This window comes from Calonectris borealis, chromosome 4 (genome assembly GCF_964195595.1).
Source record: "Calonectris borealis chromosome 4, bCalBor7.hap1.2, whole genome shotgun sequence".
In the NCBI taxonomy this organism is placed as follows: Eukaryota; Metazoa; Chordata; class Aves; order Procellariiformes; family Procellariidae; genus Calonectris; species Calonectris borealis.
The window spans coordinates 16,402,118-16,425,611 of NC_134315.1; the positions used below are offsets into that span (position 1 = coordinate 16,402,118).

At 38.1% G+C, this 23,494-nt stretch overlaps 1 protein-coding gene across 2 annotated transcripts in view; it reads right to left on the bottom strand.

Moving 5' to 3' along the window:
* RAB28 (RAB28, member RAS oncogene family) overlaps positions 1-23,034 on the bottom strand; it is a 66,753-nt gene extending 43,719 nt beyond the window's left edge. The window contains exons 1-4 of one of the 2 annotated variants that reach the window (XM_075148784.1): positions 22,586-23,034; positions 15,111-15,207; positions 9,752-9,840; positions 425-554 (exon numbers count right to left, since the gene is read on the bottom strand). In XM_075148784.1, coding sequence (XP_075004885.1) covers positions 425-554; positions 9,752-9,840; positions 15,111-15,207; positions 22,586-22,663 — 394 coding nt within the window. In that variant the 5' untranslated portion in view covers positions 22,664-23,034. The remainder of the gene's footprint in view (positions 1-424; positions 555-9,751; positions 9,841-15,110; positions 15,208-22,585) is intronic. The other variant, XM_075148783.1, reaches the window with a different exon arrangement.
* Positions 23,035-23,494: the final 460 nt, after the last annotated feature.

The following is a 23,494-nucleotide window of genomic DNA, read 5'->3' on the forward strand; positions in this document are numbered from 1 at the left end:
AATATATACCAATACTTAATTTAGCAGTCTCTTGACATACAGAACCATGAAATATACCTGTTATTAGATCCAGGAATGCTTCCCAGTTCTCCATTCTAGATGCATGCCATGGCTATATCCTGAAGCCCTATCAAATTCAAACATGGGTGAGAGAGATCTCTCTACTCCTGTGTGCTACTCTCCCAGTAAAGAAAACACAGGTAGAGAGGCTGCAGGCTAGGCAAAGCATGATGGAGCAAGTCCCTCAGCCTAACCACCCAGAACCAGAATACTGAGGTACACCCAAATATGTCATCTGTACACAGCAACAACACACAAGACAGTATTTAGTTTCATTTTAGTAAAGATATATGCTGCATGCCATTTCTTCAATAGAGAGCAACATCCGAGTATTTAAATTAATACTTAAGTATGAATAACTTACTTTTATTTCCAACCAAGGCCACAAGTGGCTGTGTTTCTGATTCTTCATTCACTTTTTTTACCACATTATACCAGTCTTCTAAATTTTCAAAGCTCTGGCCATTGGTAATATCATAAACCAAGAGAATACCCTAAACAAAAAGATGTATTTTAAATGTTACAGGTTGTAAAAATATTTTAACATGGTAACATTTGCATCGGTCTAAATTATTATTATCATAAAATAGAGCATTAACAAATAAAGGCATTGTATTTTTTGAGGAATAATTAAAGGAATTATAAGCTTCTGTAATAAATACATTTTATTACAATATTTCTCCTGCATTCCGTATGTTCCAAATTCAGATGCTAACTGAACTACAAAAAAATGGCAATTTAGTAAAGAGCACAATTAGTTACATTAGAAATATTCCAATCTCCATGTGCTTTATGATAAACCCAAAAAGCACTTCACGGTAATAGTAAGATAAAAATCACACTGGAGAAAGACTTTTATTTTAGCTAATATTATTTGTAGTTTCACTGTTCCCTTTTTGAAAAAAAAAGAAAAGTAAAAGCAGTTCAATCATACATTTCTGCACGTTGCCTGACTGTCACGTCTCTGCTCTCCTTTGGGGAGAAAGGCCAGATCGCTTCCTTCACTGTTGTAGAAAACAAGCAAGAAGTACTGACAAGTTTTAAACTTTCAAAGGAGAAACCGGTCAGAAGTGGCCAGGAAAATGTGGTCAGAAGTCAAAAAGAAGGGAGTCCCATATATTTCAGAGGTTTTGGGCCAGGCTACAAGTAACAAATACTCAAATACTGAGGATTCCTCAGAGCTAATATCCAATATTAAAAAGCACAGCCTATTAACAGCCCAAATGTCCACCTTCTACCCTCCATAATTCTAAGATCAGCTCTCACAAATCACACTCCTCTCAATTATTGAGTCTTCTGCCCCTGCTTTCACTACACCCTAATAAAGTAAGTATCTTGTAAATTAGAAAAAAAGTCAGAATTGGCTTCTGTTGCACTTGTTCTCATGGAGTTCACATCTGGAAAAAAAAAATCCCTGCAACTGCACACTGTACCTCACAAGAAATTTTTACAAATATTCTAAAAAATCGATACAATGCATACAAAATTAGCTGGTTCAATAACCCACCATCAATAGAAAAGATTTTTCAAGTCAAGTTTTTCAGGCATTTGTCTGGGCCCAGCTTTACTTGACAGTTTCATGAAGAGTGTCTTAGATCACAAAGTAGAGTGCAGGCTTGTTAAATTAATTTCACAGATGACAACAAACTGGTGGAGACTGCAAGATTATTTGGGGAGAATTTAGATTATATGATGAGAAACAATCTAAAAATAATAGGATGCAATTCAATAAATACCATGACAAGTTCAAAGGAAGCAATAATCAACTGCACAATAAGAAACATCTGGCTTTGTAGCAGGTTCTATACAATAGGATCAAAGAGTTATAGTAGATCACAATTGAATCTGCCAAGCTTATTTTGTAGCAAAAAGGCAAATATCACACTGGCATGAAACATTCCAGGTGAAATAATGCATCCAGCTTTGGACACTGAATGTCAAGAAAAGGGTAGACTAGAAGAGACTAGTAACAATATCAGAGGTTTAGAAACCATGATTGACATCAGAAAATTTGAAAAAACGACTGTTTCAACAAACACAAGACTGATGGCAGGCATGATGATGCTGGTAAAAGTTTCAAGAGAAGATAACAAGAGTTCTCTTTTTATATGCTCTTATACATAGTTTGCAGATGACACTAAATTAGGAGGACCAGCCAGTATGCCTAAGGGGAGCGCTACCGTTCAGAGGTATGTAGACACGCTCAAGGAATGGGCGGACAGGAACCTTTCAACATTCAACAAGGACAAATGCAAAGCCCTGCAGCTGGGGAGGGATAAACAATGCAGGCTGGGGGGACTGACTGGCTGGGGAGCAACTGAAAACGACCTGAGGGTCTCGGTAGACAGGAAGCCAAATATGAACCAGCAATGTTCCCTGGCAGCAAAGATGGTAATGTGATCCTGGACTGTATTAGCAGGAGAACAGCCACTAGACCAAGGGATTTATTCCGTTCTACTCAGCACTTGTTAGATCGTATCTGAACTAATACATCCAGCCTTAGACCCCTCAAGACATCAATAAACTGGAGTAAGTTCAAGACAATCAGAGGCTGGAGCACTTGTCCTATGAGGAAAAGCTGAGGGAACTAGAATTCTTCAGCATGGACAGAAGGTGATCCTGGGAAGACCTAAAAGCAGCCTTCCCATACCCATGAGGAAGCTATGAAGAAGATGGAGCCAGGCTCTTCACAGTAGTGCATGGCAGGAGGATGAAACACATCCTTAGAAGTTTACAAGAAGGAACTGCATAAAGCCTTGAGTAACCTAGTCCCATCTCACAGCTGACTCTACTTTGAGAAGGAGATTTGACTAGAGACCTCCCGAGATCCCTTCCACCCTGAACTTTCTTATGATTCTGTGATCAATACGACATGTAGCACTAGGTTTAACTTACAGCAAGAAGATTATAGCAAAGATACATACTAGAAAAAAACATGTAGACAATAAGAATAGTGAAGCTCTAAAATACACCACCTTTAGGGATAGCAGAGTCGCCAACACTGGAGGATTTTTGAAGGCTGATAAAAATGAAATAGACATTATACAAGTATAGCTTTGGAGGAAGGCAACAGACCCTATTGAGATCCCTTCAATTCCTATTTCTCTATGAGAGTAATACAAATCCATCTCTCCTTCGATGCCATCAACTCCTCGGCAAAATGAGGTTTTGTTCCTTATATTTATATGGCTGCTATTAATTTCTGAGGAACAGTTTTCCTTCAAGGAAATTAAGAATTATGACATCTTTTCCATTGCTATCTATCCTCCTTTACTTTACTAATCAAATCTAAAACTAAACATCCACTTCCCTCTTCCAACTTTTGTACAATTTATTCTTTAATATCTTGCGTTTCAGTTAACTTCTGCTGACTACTTTTATAACTACCAAAATGCCTGTGCATCTATGTATTTGTCTTTCATAATATAAGCCTTGCTCTAGGAAGGACATACTGATGTTATTAAATGCTCAGTGGAAAAGAAGAAACTCAAGCTGAAGGACAGGTATTGTAATGGTTAAAAAAAAAAACCCAGACATAAAGCTGAAAGTTGTAAATGAGAAAGTGGACACAGCACAATTCTTTCACCAGCTTGCAGAGAGGCAGAGCAGACTATCTAAACCATCTTCAGCAGAGAAGAGTTTAATCAGACTTAGATGTAAGATAAAGTTAATAGAATCTGAGCATTTAAGATTGGCCAACTCTGTTTCTAACTAATTCTTCATCAAAATGCTACTCTGCTACATATCCTCTAGCCAACCGCAGCCTACCTACACCTTTGGAAGAAAGAGTATTCACAATGGATTTACTGTGAAAGAAATCATTGAACAAAGTTCGCAACTAGAGCTCACCTAACTTCCTTTTGGTCCCCTTCTCCATGATCTAAAACATTGCCTCTAAAGCATATTCTTTTCTTAACCATTCTTTTTTTGAATCTTGTCAATATTTGCTATACTTAAGCAACAAAGATGGCCAGTATGACATCTTAGAGATGCAAAAAAAAAAAAAAAGCAGCATGGCATCCAGTCATAAAGAATACTCCTTGCTTAGATTTCTGCCACAACACCACTCCATAAGCAACTTAGTATGATATAGATAATTAATGAAGGACTAGTCATAACTCCATAGCTAAAATTTATTTCACCTTTTTTTATTTAACACAGAAACCCCATCATTGCTTTCACAAAAATACATCATATTTTCCACAAGTATATAGAGTACAGAATGAGTAGATAATATAAAAGCTGTTATTTTCCTATTATGCATGAGGAATTAAGGTGGAAGATTAACACTGGCTTTTTTTACACAAAAGTAGCACATTTCCCCGCCATGAGAAAGGTTTGAAACATATGGAGGACAACATGCCGAGAACAGCACGTTAGTTCTCTAGTCTCCAGCAACGTGGCAAACAGTCCCTGCTTGCATAATTGCACTCTAGTAAGAGAGACATTTTGCCTACATTAGTGCATATGTGAGTGCTTTTTGTTTTGGAATTATAGAGTATTTTCAAAAATAGGTCACTGGAAACTGAGAATATTGCAGAAATTATTTGCTGGTCTCTGGAGAAGGTAGAGTCTGCAGTACTCTTATTCTATTAACAAGCCAATTTATGAGGTAGCATATGCCAGCTCTTAAAGAGACTTTAAACTAGATATGTGGGTAGAGGCAGCAATTACAGGTAAGAGATGGGAGCGGTTCTGAAATATTTACCACGAAAACAGCAGCAGTGCTATTATACAGCAGAACTGCTATTATGGAAGTGTTGTAACCAGGCAATATATTCACATTAGACAATCAACATTTAAAAGGTGTCAAGTTTATGTCAAGATTTGTCACAATAAAAGCAAGCTACGGAAAACACTAATTAAAACCATATGTTTTCTTCTTCAGGTTTATCCTCAGCTGCCCTCATCCTATGACTGACTTTAGTATGAAGAAACTAAATTAACTTTCAAATTTTCATTAATATTCATTAAATATGTCAGATCAAAACTCTAAAATATTTTTTCCTAGTCACATAATATTCATTTTAGCAAAGAGTAACTTCATTATGATATCTTGCACATCTGCAGAAATGCTATTTTTACAGGTGAACACAGTTTACAGTCTACATACACTCAACCACTGTTGTCTTTGCTGATATTGAGGATATGGTCACTCAAATACATGTGACTGAGTTGCCATAATTGAATGAGTTACTTTCTATCAGCTCAGTTGTGGTAACTGACTATACGATTACTTTTAGCCCCTCTCAATTCTGAGATAAATGTGTCAGTTTTAAACAACACTGACAGAAAGCTGTTTATTAGCACCTTTCATTTATAAAGATCAAGGAGCTCTTTTTCCCCCTGGCTTGCAGAGTTCTTCTGACCCATCAGTGAAATTCAGCTACCAAGACAGGATGTGGCAACTATATTGTTCTGGATGAGCAGCACCAGAGAAAAAAACAAGGGGGAGGAAAGCAACTGCTTCAAGACAGCAAGTGAACTGCAATTTCTCCAACTGCAACCACATAAGCAAATTAAGTAGATTCTCATCCTCAAATCTGGCACTCTTATTTTAAAACATGGCACAAGAAATCAGGGACCCCAGTCAAAAAAATGGCACGTTAACAGTAATTGAACCAAAAGATCTACCTTAGAGAATTGACTCAGCTCTCATTCAAAGAGAAGGAAACCTCCAGTGGCAAGGTTTGCAGCAAAATATAGATGGATGCTTTTCTTACTCCCCCTGGTATCCTGATCAAATTTCAACCGAGATCAAGTGAACTGCAGACTTGCTATTAAGATAACCTTTTCAGTTGCTGTAGATTCTCAAAACTTCTATCTCCAGCTGGTCTTAGTATTGTATAAGTAGGTCTACCATACATTTGGATTTCTGAGCAGAAAACCAAGAATTCAGCCACTTGCGATTTCTGAATCTCACAATGATCAATCAGATGAAGTCCATACAAGGCCATGGGCATCTGCAAATACTGGATAAGCATGATGCATACTGTAGGCATGATGCATACTGTAGGCATGATGCAACATTTTCTATACGTGTACTTTAAATCTGAATGATTTTGATTTGGAGAATACATGCAGATGAACACAATTTCCGCAACAGATCCGAATCATCTACTCTATGTATAAGTGTACAGATTGTGTACTTTACAAACAAGATGTTTAAAATCCCAGTTGCACCACACACGCTGACCAAGTGCAAGACACCATAAGTACACATACTTCTTTTGTAGCAACCTTTGCTAGAATTGCTCCAATATTTTAAAGGCTTTCTTGTACTGGGGGACCCAAAACTGAACACAGTACTCCAAATGTAGCCTCAAAAATGTCAGAGAGGATGATAATCACTTTCCTTGATTTGCCTACTTCATTCTTACTAATGCAGTTTTTACTGTTGCAAGGGTGCATTGCTGACTCCCATTCCACTGTTTTTTTTCCTAGTAGAAGCCCCACCTTCTTTTCTCCAAAGCCATTTCAGAGAATGACTGAGGTTGGAAGGGACCTCTAGAGGTCATTTGGTCCAACACCCCTGTTCAAGCAGAGCCACCTAACGCCAGCTGCCCAGGACTATGTTCAGATGGCTTTTGAATATCTCTGAGGATGGAGACTCCACAACCTCCCTGGGCAACCTGTGCCAGTGCTGGGTCACCCTTACAGTGAAAAAGTGTTTCCTGATGTTCAGAGGGAACTTCCTGTTTCAGTTTGTGCCCATTGCCTCCTGTCCTGTTACTGGGCGCCACTGAAAAGAGCCTGGCTCCATCTTCTTTACACGCTCCTGTCAGGTATTTATATACATTGATAAGATGCCCCTGAGCCTTCTCTTCTCCAGGTTGAACAGTCCCAGCTCTCTCAGCCTTTCCTCATAGGAGAGATGCTCCAGTCCATTAATCAGCTTCGTGGCACTTCACTGGACGCTCTCCAATTGATTCCTCAACAATTGATTCCCAGCCTGCATAGGTTACTGTCCTGGTTTCGGCTGGGATAGGGTTAAATTTCTTCCTAGTGCTGTGTTTTGGATTTAGTATGAGGAGAATGTTGATAACACACTGATGTTTTCAGTTGTTGCTAAGTGTCCTCCTAGTCCAAGGACAGCTCCCGTGCCTACTGACTGAGCTAGGTACACAAGATGGGAGGGAACATAATCAGGACAGCCAGCCCAGCTGGCTAATGGGGTATTCCATACCATGTGACGTCATGCTCAGTATATGAATGGTAGGCATGATCCAGGAAGTACCGATCGCTTCTTGGTTATCGGTCAGCGCGTGTGGTGAGCAATTGCCTTGTACATCACTCATTTTGTATATTTTATCATTATCATTATTATTTTCCCTTTTTCTGTTCTATTAAACTGTCTTTATCTCAACCCACGAGTTTTTCTCACTCTTACCCTTCCGATTCTCTCCCCGTCCCGCTGAGGGGGCAGGGGGGAGTGAGTGAGCGGCTGCGTGGTATTTGGCTGCCTGCCAGGTTAAACCACGACAGTTACTCTGTCCCAGGTGTAGGACTTTGCATTTGTCTTCAGTGAACTTCACAAGGTTTCTGTTGGTCCATTCCTTCAATTGGTCATGGTCTCCAATGGCACACCTGCCCTCCAGCATATTCACCATTCCTCCCCAATTTGGTGTCATTTGCAAACTTACAATGTTTTGTTCCATTGTTCAAAGAATTAATAAAATACATGACCCCTTAAGGAATACGACTTATAGCCAGGCACCAGTAAGACATTGAGCTATGGACCATCTCCCTTTAAGTCGAGCTTTCCATTCAGTTTTTCAGTCACTTTATGGTCCACCCACATCCAGTCTTTGTCTCTGCCTCTTGCCTGTAATAATATTATGGGAGACTATGTCAAAGGCCTTGCTGAACTCAAGGTAAATGACATCCACTGCTCTCCTCCCCACAGAGCCAATCATCTAACCACAGAAGGCAATCAAGTTGGTTGGGCATAATTACCCTTGCCAATTCCACACTAGCTCTTCCCAATTACTTTCTTGCTGCTTTGCTCTCCATTCAGAGGAATTTTTATACATACTTAAAATGATTTTTCTTTCTAAATACTCCTACTTGTCCTACTTTATCTTTCCTCTTTTTCTTCTACAAAGCTACAGATGTTCAACATGAAATAAGCTTCTGCCTAGAAATAAGCTGAAAGCAGTGCCTCTTCCAATTATTCATGGTGTTTCATGAATAGATGAAAATAAAGATAGTTTTATGTGTCTTTAACAGGTGCTGTTACAAAGCTAATAGAAAAGTGTGTTACAAGTCAGCTTTGATGATAAGAAGCCTATTACAGACATTGGCAATACATGCCAACAATGGGAGAGAGAATAGCCATTAGTTCATTAAAAAAATTAGAGTTACAATGAGGGCTGGGAGAGGATTAAAGGAGAAGAGATTGGATGTAGGATTTCTTGTTAATGTGCTCAGAAAGACTAAAAATTAAACTTTTTTAACATTAGGCTTACTGATATCAATGTTTTCACTACTTTGGGGCACTGATATTAACTTTTTGACCTGTTTTTGCTGATAAGAAACTCCTAAATTTATCACCAAATTCAATACAGAAAAAGTTAATAGCCTTTTATCTCCTTCATTGAGTTTACTTCGGGCATATGGCAACAATTTGTGACTAATGAAATTCCCTCTGTCATGGAAGCCTCTTTCTCCTGTTGCTTGGTAGATCTTTAACAGGGCAGCAAAATGTTTTTTATTAAAAAATAAGAAAATGCTACAAAACAGATGGAACAGCTAAAAACATTTAGACATTTTTTGAAAGTGACAAAAAGTTAAATTGCCAAGTTTGTCTTTATCCTATTAACTAATAAGTCCTAATCTGCTTAATTAGCCATTCCTGTGCCGTACTCATTAGTACAAAGTTTCTGTCCAATAAAAGTTTTAGGATTCCATATTCCTATTGCTTAAAGTATTGAGGGGAGAATAGGTGCATTTATTTTCTTTTCAGATAAATATAACATTATATAATAAAACGTTATGCCTATAGTTCTCATTACAAACTCCAAATTATAGAACAGAATACGTTTTAGGATCACTCATGTTGAGAAGTTTGGCGTATAGGACATCCTCCTAAATCATCTCATAACTCAAGATACTGTTATATTTAGCTCTTACTTAATCCTACCATTCACTTTAAGTTGCTTAGTTAACCTCAAGATAGAATTAATTTTCATTGGATAAGAGTTCTGCAAAAATATTTAGCTACCTGGTTGCCTCCTTTTGTTCGCCCTCTTATAACCCCAGTTGCATGTATGAGTTTAATGGTGTAGGATTGCTCTTAATTTCCTCCTTCTACTTTTTCCCCCCAGGAGGCATCTGTTCTAAAAGCAGCCACTATATCTACCATGTGGATATCCAAATAGCCTCTAGTATTTACTATGATTGCTTTTCTTAACTCAAGACACAAAGCATGGAAACATACATCTGTTCTCGAGAGTTATTCAGATCTACAAATGCACACCCTTGCTTTGCTTTTTAAGTCAGCTCTAAAAAATTGACTACATACCAAAATTAGACTACCATATTAATATCAATTAAGTTTAGGTTAAGCAGAGATTCAACATTTTTGAGATCTGCAAAACAACAAGCTGTAAGAATGTATAATTTTAAGAACAAAGTCTCAATGAATTTTATATAATTATTATAGATACAATTATCATAACTTATACTGTACCTGAGCTCCATAAATATATTTATCCAGCATTTTGCCTCCTATTGTTTGCCCCCCTACATCCCACACTTGAAGAGTAACATTCAAATTTCCTGAAAAAGAAAATGATACAGATATGGTATAATCTGGAAAATTTAGATACAAATAAAATTAAAGATACGTTATCACGGCAGGTAATACAGCTCTAGTATATCAACAGCAATAGCTTTTTACAAGTATACAATAAATAGCAACTAAATTTCAACACAAAGATGACTGTATCATTTGGAAAAAAGTCACTTGTGTCCAGCTAAGTCATTAAGATGCAGTAAAACTATAGCCAGACATTAACATATTTAATATTAACAGAAAAGAATTGAAACTGCATAAAGTATAACATGCCTGACTAAAAATTATATAACATACTTCACTGAAAAAACTTAGAACGTTAAAGAGAAAGTTCTATAGCACGGTACTTGGAATTGAAAGGTAACACAATTAATCCCAACTTAACCACATTATTTCACACTATGTCCCTCCCCCCATCCCCCCACAAATTTTCTGTACGAATCTAGAAGTGAGGAAAATCTGCACAGTAACTGCATTTTGGTATTGATGCTCTTAGTACTATACAGTTAAAGAATTACATAGTTGACAGATTAAAAAATGGAAATACTGACACACATCTAAGTTGAGGATACAAACTATGATTATTTCCTCCACCCGCCACCCAGGCAACTAAATTGGACACGATTTACCTAATTTCATCTTTGAAGAATCTACACCAAGAATAGATCTTCCCTTCTATTCTAAACAGTCTTTAAGCTATGTTGAAACTGTTAACAGGTTTTCAAAAACAAAGTAACAAAAAATCAGTGTAAATACAGAACATTTAATATCCTGCAAGTCATACACATTCTGCAAGCTAACAACTCAGAAACCCACAGACTAAACAGCAATGTATGTCACCACATGCATACAAACATATTAAAGTATCACTTGGCTCATTTTGCACGGTGAGAACTGTTTTCAAAACTGCATTGATTACCCAGAAGCACCAAACTCTAATACAGTAAGGTCTGATGAAAATTTTCCTAATCTACATACAACGCACATGACTTACACATTAATAACAATTCTACATACTCACAAATAATCATAACTGCCTATTTATTTTATTCCTAGATTAAAAAAAAAGAATGCAACAAATTCCACATCACAACAATTGAGAGTCAAGTGAAAAAGAACACAATATTTTGGGCTGCTAAGAAAGATATACTCTTAATTCAACTATTTTGTTATTAACAACCTTATTTTACACAATGTGATCTATTCAGCCATCAATTTATAACTAACACACTCACATCAGTTATGCAAGGGAATGTGCTCCATGGAAATATATCCCAGCACTTGGTGAATATAAATAGCAAATTAGAACTATATAGCTGAATATATGCTACTTGTGGTATTAAATATACCACATTATATTTTTATATTGCATCTTGCTTTAATATGGTTAAAAGCACAAATTTCCTAATGTGCTACTTTGGCCTCAAATATATAGAGACAAATGTGAGACAATCTATTCACAGTACTTTTAAGCTACACTGAGTTTTATCTAATACTAAGATAAAGAATTTCTACATGGAGCTTAGTAAATACATCATAAACACTCCAGTTCAATAAAGGCAACCTTTCATAGAATAAAAAGCTTATTTGTTTTGACAGTGCATATACTATGCATTAATTAATTATTTTTAAAGTTTAGAACATAAGTAACTGCAAACAATGCAGGAAAGTCTTCCATAAAACATTTGGCGTGGATAAACTCGTGAATCCACAGTCTGAAATGACTATGCATCCTCAGTGGGTATACAAAATAAACATGCTCAAAAGCTCACCATGCTGCAGTATTCTACCCCTAACTTGGTGTATGTATTCTACTGGAAATTTACCATGTCATTCATGCCAGCTATTTGGGAAAAAAGCTTTATAAATATTATCACTTTCAAACTCAACAATTTTCAGATGCCTAATTTTGTGTTCAAATGCTTAAAAAGCTTCTAACTTCATTTTTCCTTCTAAGAGTAGTAATCATGCACAGCATACTGGGCTTAGTATCTGGATAAGTGTATGAAATTATCTGAGAAACTAATGCAGGAAGTTAAATTAAATGGTCTAACAGTGACTGTTCAACTTACTGTTACGAATTATTTAATTTCCTTCACTAACAACAGAAAAAAGAAACTGGGGAAAAAAGGTTGTAATGTTCATTTAAGGTGAAGTGGTTCTTAATTATGACCTCACTAACTACTGAAATTCATGCTGACCATCTCCAGCGCAAAATGCTTCATTTTCCCTTTTTTTCAGCTGGGTCCTGTAGTATTTGCTTTTGCTCAGATTGATTTTGGGGGAGAAAGAAGGATGTTAGGATTATTCTGACAGAAGGAAAAACTCCGGACAATTTGCCTAGCAAATGTTTAATAACAACTACGATAGTAGCACATGAAGTTTTCTTCAAAGAGTTTGCAATTTTCTATTTTTTCATAGATTTAAGAGGAACATACAAACTGGAGAATGACAACAAAACAAAAAGAACCCATGTATAATAAGACAGTTCTTAGAAACAAGGTTAACACACCAATAAAAATAACTGAAGAATCCCATAAAATAATATGTAATACACTGATAAGGAACAAGAAAACACTAGCACTTCTTTACTCTGTAGAAAATACACACAAGTGCAAAGTTAAAAAAATGAGGCAACACAGTGCAGGTATCTAGATTGTTTCTCGTATGAACTGAAGCCACTGGGCTGGATTCAGTAGTGATCGTGCAGAAGTATACTTGGTGCATTGGTTAACCTTACTTAAAGCACTGCACAGTCAAGATGGAACTAAAAACACAAGTCTGCCCACTTTTTGCACTGATGACTTAAAAAAATCCTTTTAAGAGAAGAATCCTGTTTACTGGACTGCACCCACAACCTTCCTAAAAGTGTTCAACTATAGCTCTTAAGAATATCTATCAGCAGACCCTCTGACTAACAGATACACTATGTAAGCAGTAAAATCTACACCATGGTTGCATCCACACTATACAAGATACTGCATCAATCAATAAATATACTGAAATTGATTTGCATTTGAAAAAAATATTTTGAACAAACTGCATGAAGAGAATTTGTCAACAGCTGAACACTAGAAGTCATATTGTTCAAAATTAATCAAAGCATTTAATATGGCTTAATACAAATAGTGTTTTACCATGTAAAATATTTACTTTTTTCACTGCAAAACTGCATCAGTTACTAAAACAACTGGAGCCAAATACAGCTTTTATTTTTAAAAAGCCAAAAAAACCCAGAAAAACAGTACTTTATTTTACAAGCTAAAATGCATTTCTAATGTGGCTTAATGTAAATTTCTGTGCAATTCTAGAAATCAGTAATTGTAACTTCTGAAATCTTTGCTTACGTTTAAAAAAGAAAAAAAAATTCAAATACTGAACCATAGTTATTCATCAATTCTCCCACTAAATAAGAGAAATCGAGGCTTTTTTCCCTATTGATATACACATCATAATTTCTGTGCAGTGGTAGGAATTAACCTTTCAAGTAAACATAGCAGCTCTGCAAACCCAGAACTAATCAAAAAATTAGAAAAATCCGCTTACTTAAGTAATGCTTCCCATTCCAGCATTTAGAAATTTTATCTCCCTCCCTCTTCTCTTCCTTCCCTCTCACTCCCCACCACTAGTTCAGCTTACCTATAAAACACAGAAATCCACATATACCTACACACATATATAGGTATAGGCAAAAACAGAATGACAATCTACAGAAAAATGCTTCTTCTTGAATATGAATACATTCCACAAACATTATTATTTTGTTAATGATAAATGAGGAAAATAGATGTACAGACTTTGTTGCTGTTTTGGTGCCATTTTCGTCTACATTCTGATTTTATTAAAAAATAAACTAGAAGAAACTAAAACACGAATGAATCAATAGTTGATAATTTTCCAAATTTTCTCCTCAACAAGATTATTTAGAACCCCAGTAATGTACTAATAGCTTCTGTATGCTTAACAGCTGGAAAAAAACTTGCAAAATACAAGTTCTCAGCATGCACACTGCATGATTTGTGTACACATTCCACTTGCAAGTACTGCTGTTAAGTATTATGCACAGTGGTATTTTTAGAGGCATGAGCAGGACAATAAAAAAATTATTCTGTTGATTTTATGGAGAAATAAGCACTGAAATTTGGTACTTTATCACTCACCAGATACTAAAAAAGTACAGCAAAATGGCCAAACCAAAATAGTGAATGCAGGAATAGTCTGAAAAGATTACTCTGTTTCACATAAAAAAAAAATATAAACATAATCAAGAAATTATTGGCAATATAATTTTAACAAAATAAGTTCAAGAACTGTATATATTTTCTTATAACTTCAGGTTATAGCTAAAATGCTTCTTTTCTGGGTTTGCTTCCCTCCCTGCCCTCCACAAGGAAAAAAGACAGAACTACAGAACTTGCATCAACTTTATCAAATCTCACTATAACTTTTAATAATTACGCATACTTTTTCTAACATCTTGTGATTTCTGAAACCAGAAGAAAATGCATTTAATGAAATACTTTCATACTTAGAAATTGAGCAACCAGAAATCAATGAAAAGACTTAATTCAAACCCCCAATTGTTCAGAGACAAACTTCTACCAGCAACTATTCTTTTTTAATTATTTCTTTGCATTTTCCATGCAGCGTGCTGCAACTGGCATCTAAATAGTTTCTTTGCCGTCGTGAAGTGAAACATCTTGAATGCTCAAACTGTATTTTTATGAGTGCCGAGGGACCCTAAATTTTAGTGGTCTATTAAATGCCAGCAATTTCATGCTGCCTTGCATAAAACAGCATTCACATATTAGAGCACTGCGATTCCATAGCTGCATTATGCTTCTCTCACACAACTCAAATACAAGTTGTGTATTTCATTTAAAAATAAAAAACCTATTTATTTCAAAATACATATACTTTTTGAATGAACATATTTAAAGTTCCATTTAATTGTTGTATGTTACGGTATCCACATGGACAGTGAGTACACCCAAATAGAGATAATAAAACTCATTAATATAGATAGCATTCCTTTTATTTGACTTCTGTGTTTTACTTAAAGATATAAGTTGCAAATGCATAACCCTTTATCACCTGGCAAAAACATACTAACAAAATTTTCTCTGAATAACCCAATTTACTTTGCAATAAAAAGCACTGTACTAAGCTTATTTAGTACACATTACTTTGAAGAATCTGTTTCTGCAAGTCTTACAGCTGCCCAACCTTTCAGTGTTAGTTTTTATTCTCTTACCTGGCAATATTATCCTTTTCAAGAAGAAGTCCAGTCCTATGGTTTGTTTGTACTGTTTTCCAAATGCCTCTTGGGCAAAACGTGTGGCTAAGGATGTCTAAAACATAACAATATCAAATTAGGTTGTCATTTTAAACAGAAAAAAACTTGATGTTAAACCAGAAGTATGAAATACAGTTAAGCACTTTTTAAATCAATGCATGCTGACAGTGTTCATGGATTTGTATTGACAAACATTCTAGCCAACTTCAACATAACAAGAGGAGGTGGCAAAGGCTACTAATTTATGCAAAGAGAAGCAAGGCGCATATTTCCTTTGTATTTCAAAGATACTGTGATATTCATATTACAAAATATTACACAAATTTGAGTGAGGTATCATTAGTACACTCAGATTGACACAAATCTAAGTGACGCTATCCATACCTGAAAAGCTTACTATTTTTAAAAAGCGTTCATTTCCAAAACAAGGGTCCTTCCCTAATACAGAATACCATGATCCCAGATCAACTTTCTGGGAAGGAACAGACATCTGCACAGTGCAGAGTCCCACAGGGGCTCCAAAGTGTGGCAGGATTCCCGCCACTGTACATCAAAGTTTCAGGATCAGGGATTACATGAAGTCTAAGATAGGAAGAGTAGTTTCTTGTACACAGAAAAAAATAAACTCATGTTAAGAATGCACATTTGCAGAATCATTCCTTTAAGCAGAACTTTGGAAACTTATTTCTTCAATTTATATTTTGTGGATTTATGTAAGTAGACCAATACACCATTGACCTAACAAAGAATCAGCTTTTACTACATACTGCTAAAAGGATACACAACTAACCTACATAAAGTAATGACGCAAGGCATTTATATTCTTTCACTAGCAATTTAAGTTCTCCATGCAAGGCAAAAAAAAAAAAACAAAAAGGGAAAGAAAGAAAGAAAGCCCCACAACCTAAGGAAAGGAGAAAAGAGAAGTGCAATTATAAAAAATACAAAAGTTTATATTGTAAAAAAAATTAAATACTATATTAAAAATGAATATCACATAGATGAAATACATCCTACATCAAATTAGTGGCGTACACTTACAAATCTCTTGTTGACATGACATCTGAAAATATAAAAACAAAGTAATTGCAGGGAAAAAAATCTAAATACGTATTTACATATATAGGGGAAAAAAAGCCTAACAGCCTCACAAAACCCTTACACTGTCTGAGAAAACTCAAAATGGGCAAGAAGGAATTTTTTTGCCAGCTTTCCATTCATCAAGACCTGAAGAGTTGAGTCACATCAATTGTTATTAGAAATTGCTGTTAGAGCACATTTAGTTAAAAATGCAATAGCAAAATAATGCCAATAGTTCTGAAAAATGTGAATAGGCAAGTTCTATTAATAGAACGGTTATAACAAAGATCTAAATTATGCTAATAATGTCAAATATACACAGGAAGAAAAGGTAAAAAATACTCTTTTTTGCATGAAAACATGATCACCACAGCTCCAGCATTAAAGCTCTAGTATGAATAGGCAAACATTTATTCAACTATTAAATTACCTGTGAAGTAAATAACACAAGATTTATTGTTTTCTTGTTTCTATATCACATTTATATTCCTATCACTGTCATATATATATATAATAAATGATATTTTGATATCAGAAGATATGTTTAGGAAGTAATCAAAAAAATCAATTAAAGACTATGGCAACATTTTCATTTACTTCACTGAACTCAAGCCCCAAGAGGATTAAAAATAAATAAATAAATGGGGAAAAAAGCAAGTAAACTAGAAATAGCATGAGTATGGTTATATATTTATATCACTGTGGAAAGGGTGAAGACCACAGAGGATGAATCGTGAGAAGATTCTTCTGCCTACAGCTATGTGACAGTAATACTAACAACATGCACAAAACAAAACAGATTTAAACTGTAGTACTAAAAAAATCAGTAGAACTATTTCCTTTAATCACAATAGTTAGCATGTCAAGATTATAAAGACATTACTTTTAAAGATGTAGATAAGAATAAGAACATTGCAGGAATACACCATACAGTCTTCTCCTTGAAATTCTCCTTTTCAGAAAAGTAACCAGTACCCAGAGTACAGATTAAAATATCATCTGACTATACCATAGTACTCTATATTCTCCAACTATATCATAGTATTCTATATTCCCCAATCTCTAATGGGGATTTCTAATTTAGATCCCCATTAAATAAGCAACCACTCCCTTCTTGTTTTAAGGGTCAGTAAATATTAGCTTTATCACTCTGTGACACTCAATATTCCCTGAGGGCTTCTAGGGGTGTTAGTAAAAATAAACAACATACGTTCAATTAACAGCCAACCAATAAGAGCAGCAAGTAATCAACAGCATGGCAAAGTTCTCTTAAACAGTTTTCCTCTACTGTGCTCTTGAATGCAAAGGAATTTATAGCAGAAAATCATTGACTAACTCCTTTTTAATTTTTTTTTCTAATAAATGTTAGAGCTCAAGGAAGGTGTTGGATTACCAGACTAGAGTCCTCTATTTATTCACAGAACAAGCATTTATCCACAAAATACTAAGAGCAACAGTTCAAACTTCTCCACAACAGTAAACAGAGAAGTTATGTCAATGCATATTCAACTACCTCTACAATGCAAATACTCCCTTCCATCCTAAAATTGTTCTCTGCCATGCTTGCCATGAAAGATTCTGCATGACAGTTTTGCCTGTAAGGATATGTTGAGTACAATCTATGTAAAAATAACCAAAGTTAAATAATGGTTCAGTAGAGCTGTAGCTGTAAAAGCAAGTAAGTGATCAGTGACCGTTTTTAAAAAAGATTATCCTCCATTCATAAAATTTTGGCTATTAATCTAGAGATCAGAGAATAGTATGATATCAAGAAAGCCTTATTCCTTCACATCTCTACTAAGACAACCAGGCCACCAACTTTCATAGCAGACTTGCCATTAGACGCAGTTTGGCAAGTTCACACATTTGTCTAAAATACTTCAGAGCAAATGTTTATATGCTGTTCTGAATAGCAATCCACTGTTGAAGGTTGTTGTTACAAACTCCCTCCTTTCAAACAAAAAAAAAGTGTCTTTGGGTTCTGGCATACAGCATTCAAGACAGCAATAAAAAAAAATATATAAAAATTACAGTATTTAAGTGCAAAATGCAATGGGATATTTGGGAAGGTTTTTTGGAAGCAAATTAAGATGCAATTAAACCTCACAGGTGAGGCAAGACAATTTCTTGCTTCTATTTTTCAATGTCAACAACTCACAGTATAAACCACTGACAAACTGTTCCTAAATACCTACATACTGAGTAAATAGGAAAAAAGCAAACAATATTTATGAAATAGTAGCAGACAAGTCAAACAGAACAAGCAATGATAGCCAGCTCTAACTGACAGTGACTACTCACCAGGACAACATGGAAACTTGGAGAGAAAACCCTGCCAATGCAATTCTTTGAGTAAAATCCTATAGAAGAAAGCTTTCAGAAAGCGATGCCAAAGTGTAGTATCATACTTGTAAGAAAGAAAAACTAAAACCAAAATTCAATGGGATGCAAGCATATAATTCTGAAGCCATGAATTTCCATTCACATACCAACTGTACCAGCCAATTGAGAATCCACACTCCAAAAAGCAACATATATCTATCCCTTCCCTCACTCCCTTCTAGAACATCAATGCCGTTCGCCAAGCACAGCAACATTCACCCCTCAGTCATGTCCTATCTCTACTGTCAAGGATTTTAAGACAGACAAAATGAAAAGAAACACTAGGCTAAATAACAAAATGATTTAACTAAAACCACTGTCCCACACAGAGAATTTGTCACTGAAAACAGTCTAGCTTTATGGGGGGGAAGTATTTTGTAAACAAAGGAAGTAGTTCTGTCATCTGAAGGTGATGTCTTCCCACCCCACTCCTAACTACTGATGAAACTTTGTTCACTGAAAAAGAGAAAATTACCAAGACTTTCTGACATTAGACATGCATCTATATGAAGCTAGGCCATTTGCAAGACTGAACAGTGACAATAATGTTTTTGTCAACACTGATGAAGTTTTTGGGTCCATGTGTAACAACAAGATCCAGAATAGGCACAATGCTTAAAAATCTGGCATCCTAAAAAATCCTAAAGCAAGCAGGACACAACTCTGTATTCCAGCCTATGTTTTAGCTCCTGCTAAAAATTCCCACACCAGGTCAAGCATTCCCTCTTTCATTTTCATCAACCGTTGTTAAGAGGAGAAGGAAAAGGTAGGATGTTTCTGCTACCATACTTTAGCCCCAGTTGCAACGGATGGCAGAAAGACAGAATCTCGCCTGCTTTGTTCCTCCCGCACACCTATTTTTCAGGACCTCGCTTCCCATGAATAGCTCCAAGATTTGTTTCCAGAGGCCCAAAACCTTTTTCAACCGTAGCAAATCAGAGTTAGTTCTAGCTCAAATCAGCATCATTATATACTTCAATATTAAGCTAATCTGTGCATAGCAAGAGTAGAAATATCTGGATCACAATGTCATTTTTTCCAATCCATACTAGTACTGCTGGTTTATTCTAATGGAAAATCATTTTGGCTTGGGAAGAGTGGGTTGGTTTAAAACCTAGATGCATAAGGCTGCTGTGTGTATATATGTTCCCTCCTGTAATCCAAAGCAAAGAGCCAACTGCTATTAATAATTGCTGTTTATTTTCATCTCACATTGTCCCCGCTTCTGATTTCTTTTCAGATTGTTTGCTTAGTGTCTAGTTCATTAAAATCATTCTCTATTATTATCTCACTAACTAATCTTGCCTTCCTCAATTTTTCTTTTCAAAAATTTACCATTTCCTCACCGTCTCGATTTTACCCTAATACTTTTTCAGATGCTACTGTCTCATTCACTCACTCCTCTCATTCCTTCTTCCCTTTTTACTCTTCTCTACTTAGAGCTTGCTCCAGTAGTGCTTATTCCTACCTAATAATTCTAAGTATCCAATTATTCATTCAACCACCACAGAACAAATGAATAGAAGCACAACATCCCTCCCTTGCCTCATGGATAGACCAATTCCTAGCTCATGGAAACACAAACATTACCCTTAGCTTGAACTGACACTGATTTGTTTTTTAAACTGCTACCAACCCTTGCATAGAACCTCAATCACATTGCTTCTAAACAATGGGTGAGGAAAAAGAAATGAAGTTTTCACCTTCAGCCAGCTGACTCAAAAGACATAATTTTTTTCCCCTGGAGAACTGAAGACCAGACAGCCCCAGATGGCCAAGAGGGAGGAAATAATGGGGTTTTTTTCTTTTTTTTTTTGGTGGAGGGGGGAAGCAACGGAAAGAAGTCAAACGTGAACATCTCACACTAAACATGAGATGCAGTATTTCAAAGATATTCCATTATTTCCTACATTCCTCCTGTCCGATGATCCCAGTAACAGAGGAAGAGAAAAACCAATGTCTTGCACAGTAAATGAGAGGCTAAGTATGCATGTGTATAAAGACCAGCTGTGAACCAGAAGTGAGAGGCAGGCTATTTAGAGTTGAAAACATATAGACATACGCATGTTTCAACAAGTAGGCATAACGAGTAGCCAACAAAGGAGAGGAACCACAATGCTTGAAATAGCACTAGGTACATTTTATCGTTCCATTTCATAACCCAATCACTTCTTTATTTTTACAAGATCTTACAACAAACCTATTATTACAAGTATTTGCTGCTAGGCCATCAGGATGGCTGGAAGAAGCCTCTATTACAGCATCACCTAGAGGGGACAGGAGGAAAAGCAGCCCACCACAGCATAGCTGCTGCCCATGCAAAATAAACTGCACTTGAAGCACAGGATTCCTAGAGCCAGCAGGAGATTCAGTGACTGGCAGCTCCCGTGTGAGAGGTAGGAACCAGCAGGAACATACATCAAAACTCAAGAACGCTTGAAAATCCGTGTTTGGCGAGAGGTCTTGCCACAAGGTGCTAAACAGCAGTAGTGAAAGGATTCCTCAGTTTGAATGGAAAACTCCTGGGAAAAGCTACCAGTGAAACAGCACTTCAGCTGTCAATCCTGTGCATTTATTATGCTCTCATCACATAGTTGCTTAGAATTGCCCATCTACTGACTCAGATGAATACAATACCACTTCAGACTGGGTTTAGAATTGCTGGAAAGAAAAAATGTTTTGTTTCTTCACAGAGGTCTGCATAAGTGAGCAAACCCATGTATGTACTTTCACTAAGAACTTATTTCTACTAATGGCAGGCAGTTCATTTAAGCCACTTCTAAGAATATTTCTACTTCTCATCCGAACTGTGAGGCACGCAGACTTTTTGCCTCCCCATGTTTTCAAGTTAATGATAGAGGAAAAACTGTATTCTTCAAATATACAATAAAATTATTATTTTAGTGTGTACCTCACAAAAGGATTCAGGCTACATATTGCAATAGGTATGTTCACACATATAAGTAAAGATCAGTGACTATTTCCATGGGTAAGAAAGCACTTTTTGCCTTCTTTGGTCTCTATTTGTCAAAATTTATCTTTTAAAAAGACAAGTATAACTTGTTTATAAACAAACTGCTTATAAATAATACTTAATTATGTTGATTATAGATAGAAAAAAACCCATAAAAGTCACAAACAAAACCTAAATTGACCCAGAAGGGTCTTTCCAAACTCTGAAACAGTAACTCAAATAGATGCACGCTGTTCTATCCACCTCAGGAGGTTATCAGCTCTGAAGCAGAAACGAAGAGAGCCTGGAGACCCAGCTAAGCAACCTTCCCTGCTCGTCGTTTCGGCGGCAACCGCGAATTCACGTGCTCGGCCCCGACCCCAGCCCCTCCCGGGCACCGCCAGCCACCGAGGAGAACCTCGGGCTCTTCCATAACTCCAGCCGAGCCATCACGCGTCAACAGGGCGCGGTCCGCAGCGCGGTGCAGGCACGGGGACCGGCGGGAAACGCCATACCAGGCAGCACCGTAGTAATTACGTTATTAGCCGCTCCTTTTATTAAGGCTCAAGAAAATTGGATTAAAGTCGTGTACGTCTGTTTGTTGACCAAGCCTCTTCGGGTGCCGCGAGGGTACGAAAACCCCGTTAGAGGGTTTCGCTGCCGAGCAGGGAGCGGACACAGGCGGCCCCGGAGCGAAGCTCCCTGGCGAAGAGCCCGCCTCTGCCTGCCGGCGGGGGAGCAGCGGGGGCCCGTCTCGGCTCTCCGCTACGCCCCCGCCCCACACAGGCGGGGAAGACAACGGAGAAGCGCAGGGCTGAGGGTGAAAGGGGAGCAGTCAGCCGGCGCCACACCGCCGTGTATCGCGACAACGGCAGCGCGATAGACTGAAGCCGCCACGGGCTGCTCTCGCCCCAGCGGGAGAGCCGGAGGGAGCGCTGAGGAGGAAGGCCAAGAAGGGGGTCGGGGCACCGCGGCGACGGAGAGGAGCGGGGCGCTGCCGGCGGGGGCCGGCACTGACCTTGCCAGTGGTGCCGTCCCCCAGCACCACTAGCTTGAGCTGGCGGTCCGGACTCTCCTCCTCCTCCGAGTCCGACATGGTCCCTCCGCCCGCGGCGGGGAAGAAGAGGCAGAGGGCAGCCGGGAGGGACGGGGTGCAGGAGCGAGGAGGGGAAGGGGGAAAGGGGCGAGCGCCGCGCTCACGGAGTCGGCAGCGGTGCAGAGGCCGGAGCCGCCATCTTCCCTCAGCGCGCCCGCCGTCGCTATGGCCCGCACAGGACGAAACCAACGAGAGAACGGAGGGAAGGGGGAGAGGGTAGCTCGCGGGCGGGAGCTACAGCAACAAGTCCAAAAGCCGCTGCGGACACAAGCCAGAGGCACGCGCGACGCTCTTACTTCCGTCCCCCCCCCCAGCGGCCGGGCGAATGGTTCAGACCGACTCTCCGCTACGCTCAACAGTGGTTTAGCCTCGAAGTGACGCCCCGCGCGGTAACTAAGGAACGTGGAGGTCAGAGGTCGCAAGATGGGCGGGGAATGGGGCGGGGCTATCGGCGCCAGCGGCTGTGAGCGCCGAAGGGCGCTCCGCCATCCCGAGCCTCCGGCCGCCCGGTGTGGTGTTGCCGGAGGAACACCCCTCGGGACGCCCGCCCCCCTCGCCCCGCGGGGCCCTCCTGGCAGCGTTGGCTGCAGGCCTCCATGGAAGGGCAGCGCCGGCAGGCGGCTTGAAGACTTAGTGGTGCGGTTTAACCCGGCAGGCAAACGCCACTCCGCCTTCGCTCACCGCCCCCCGCCCCACAGTGGGATGGGGAGAGAACCGGAAAAGAAAGTAAAACTCGTGGGTTGAGATAAAGACAGTTTAACAGGACAGAAAAGAATAAAAGAATATACAAAGTAAGTGACGCACAATGCAGTTGCTCACCACCCGCCGACC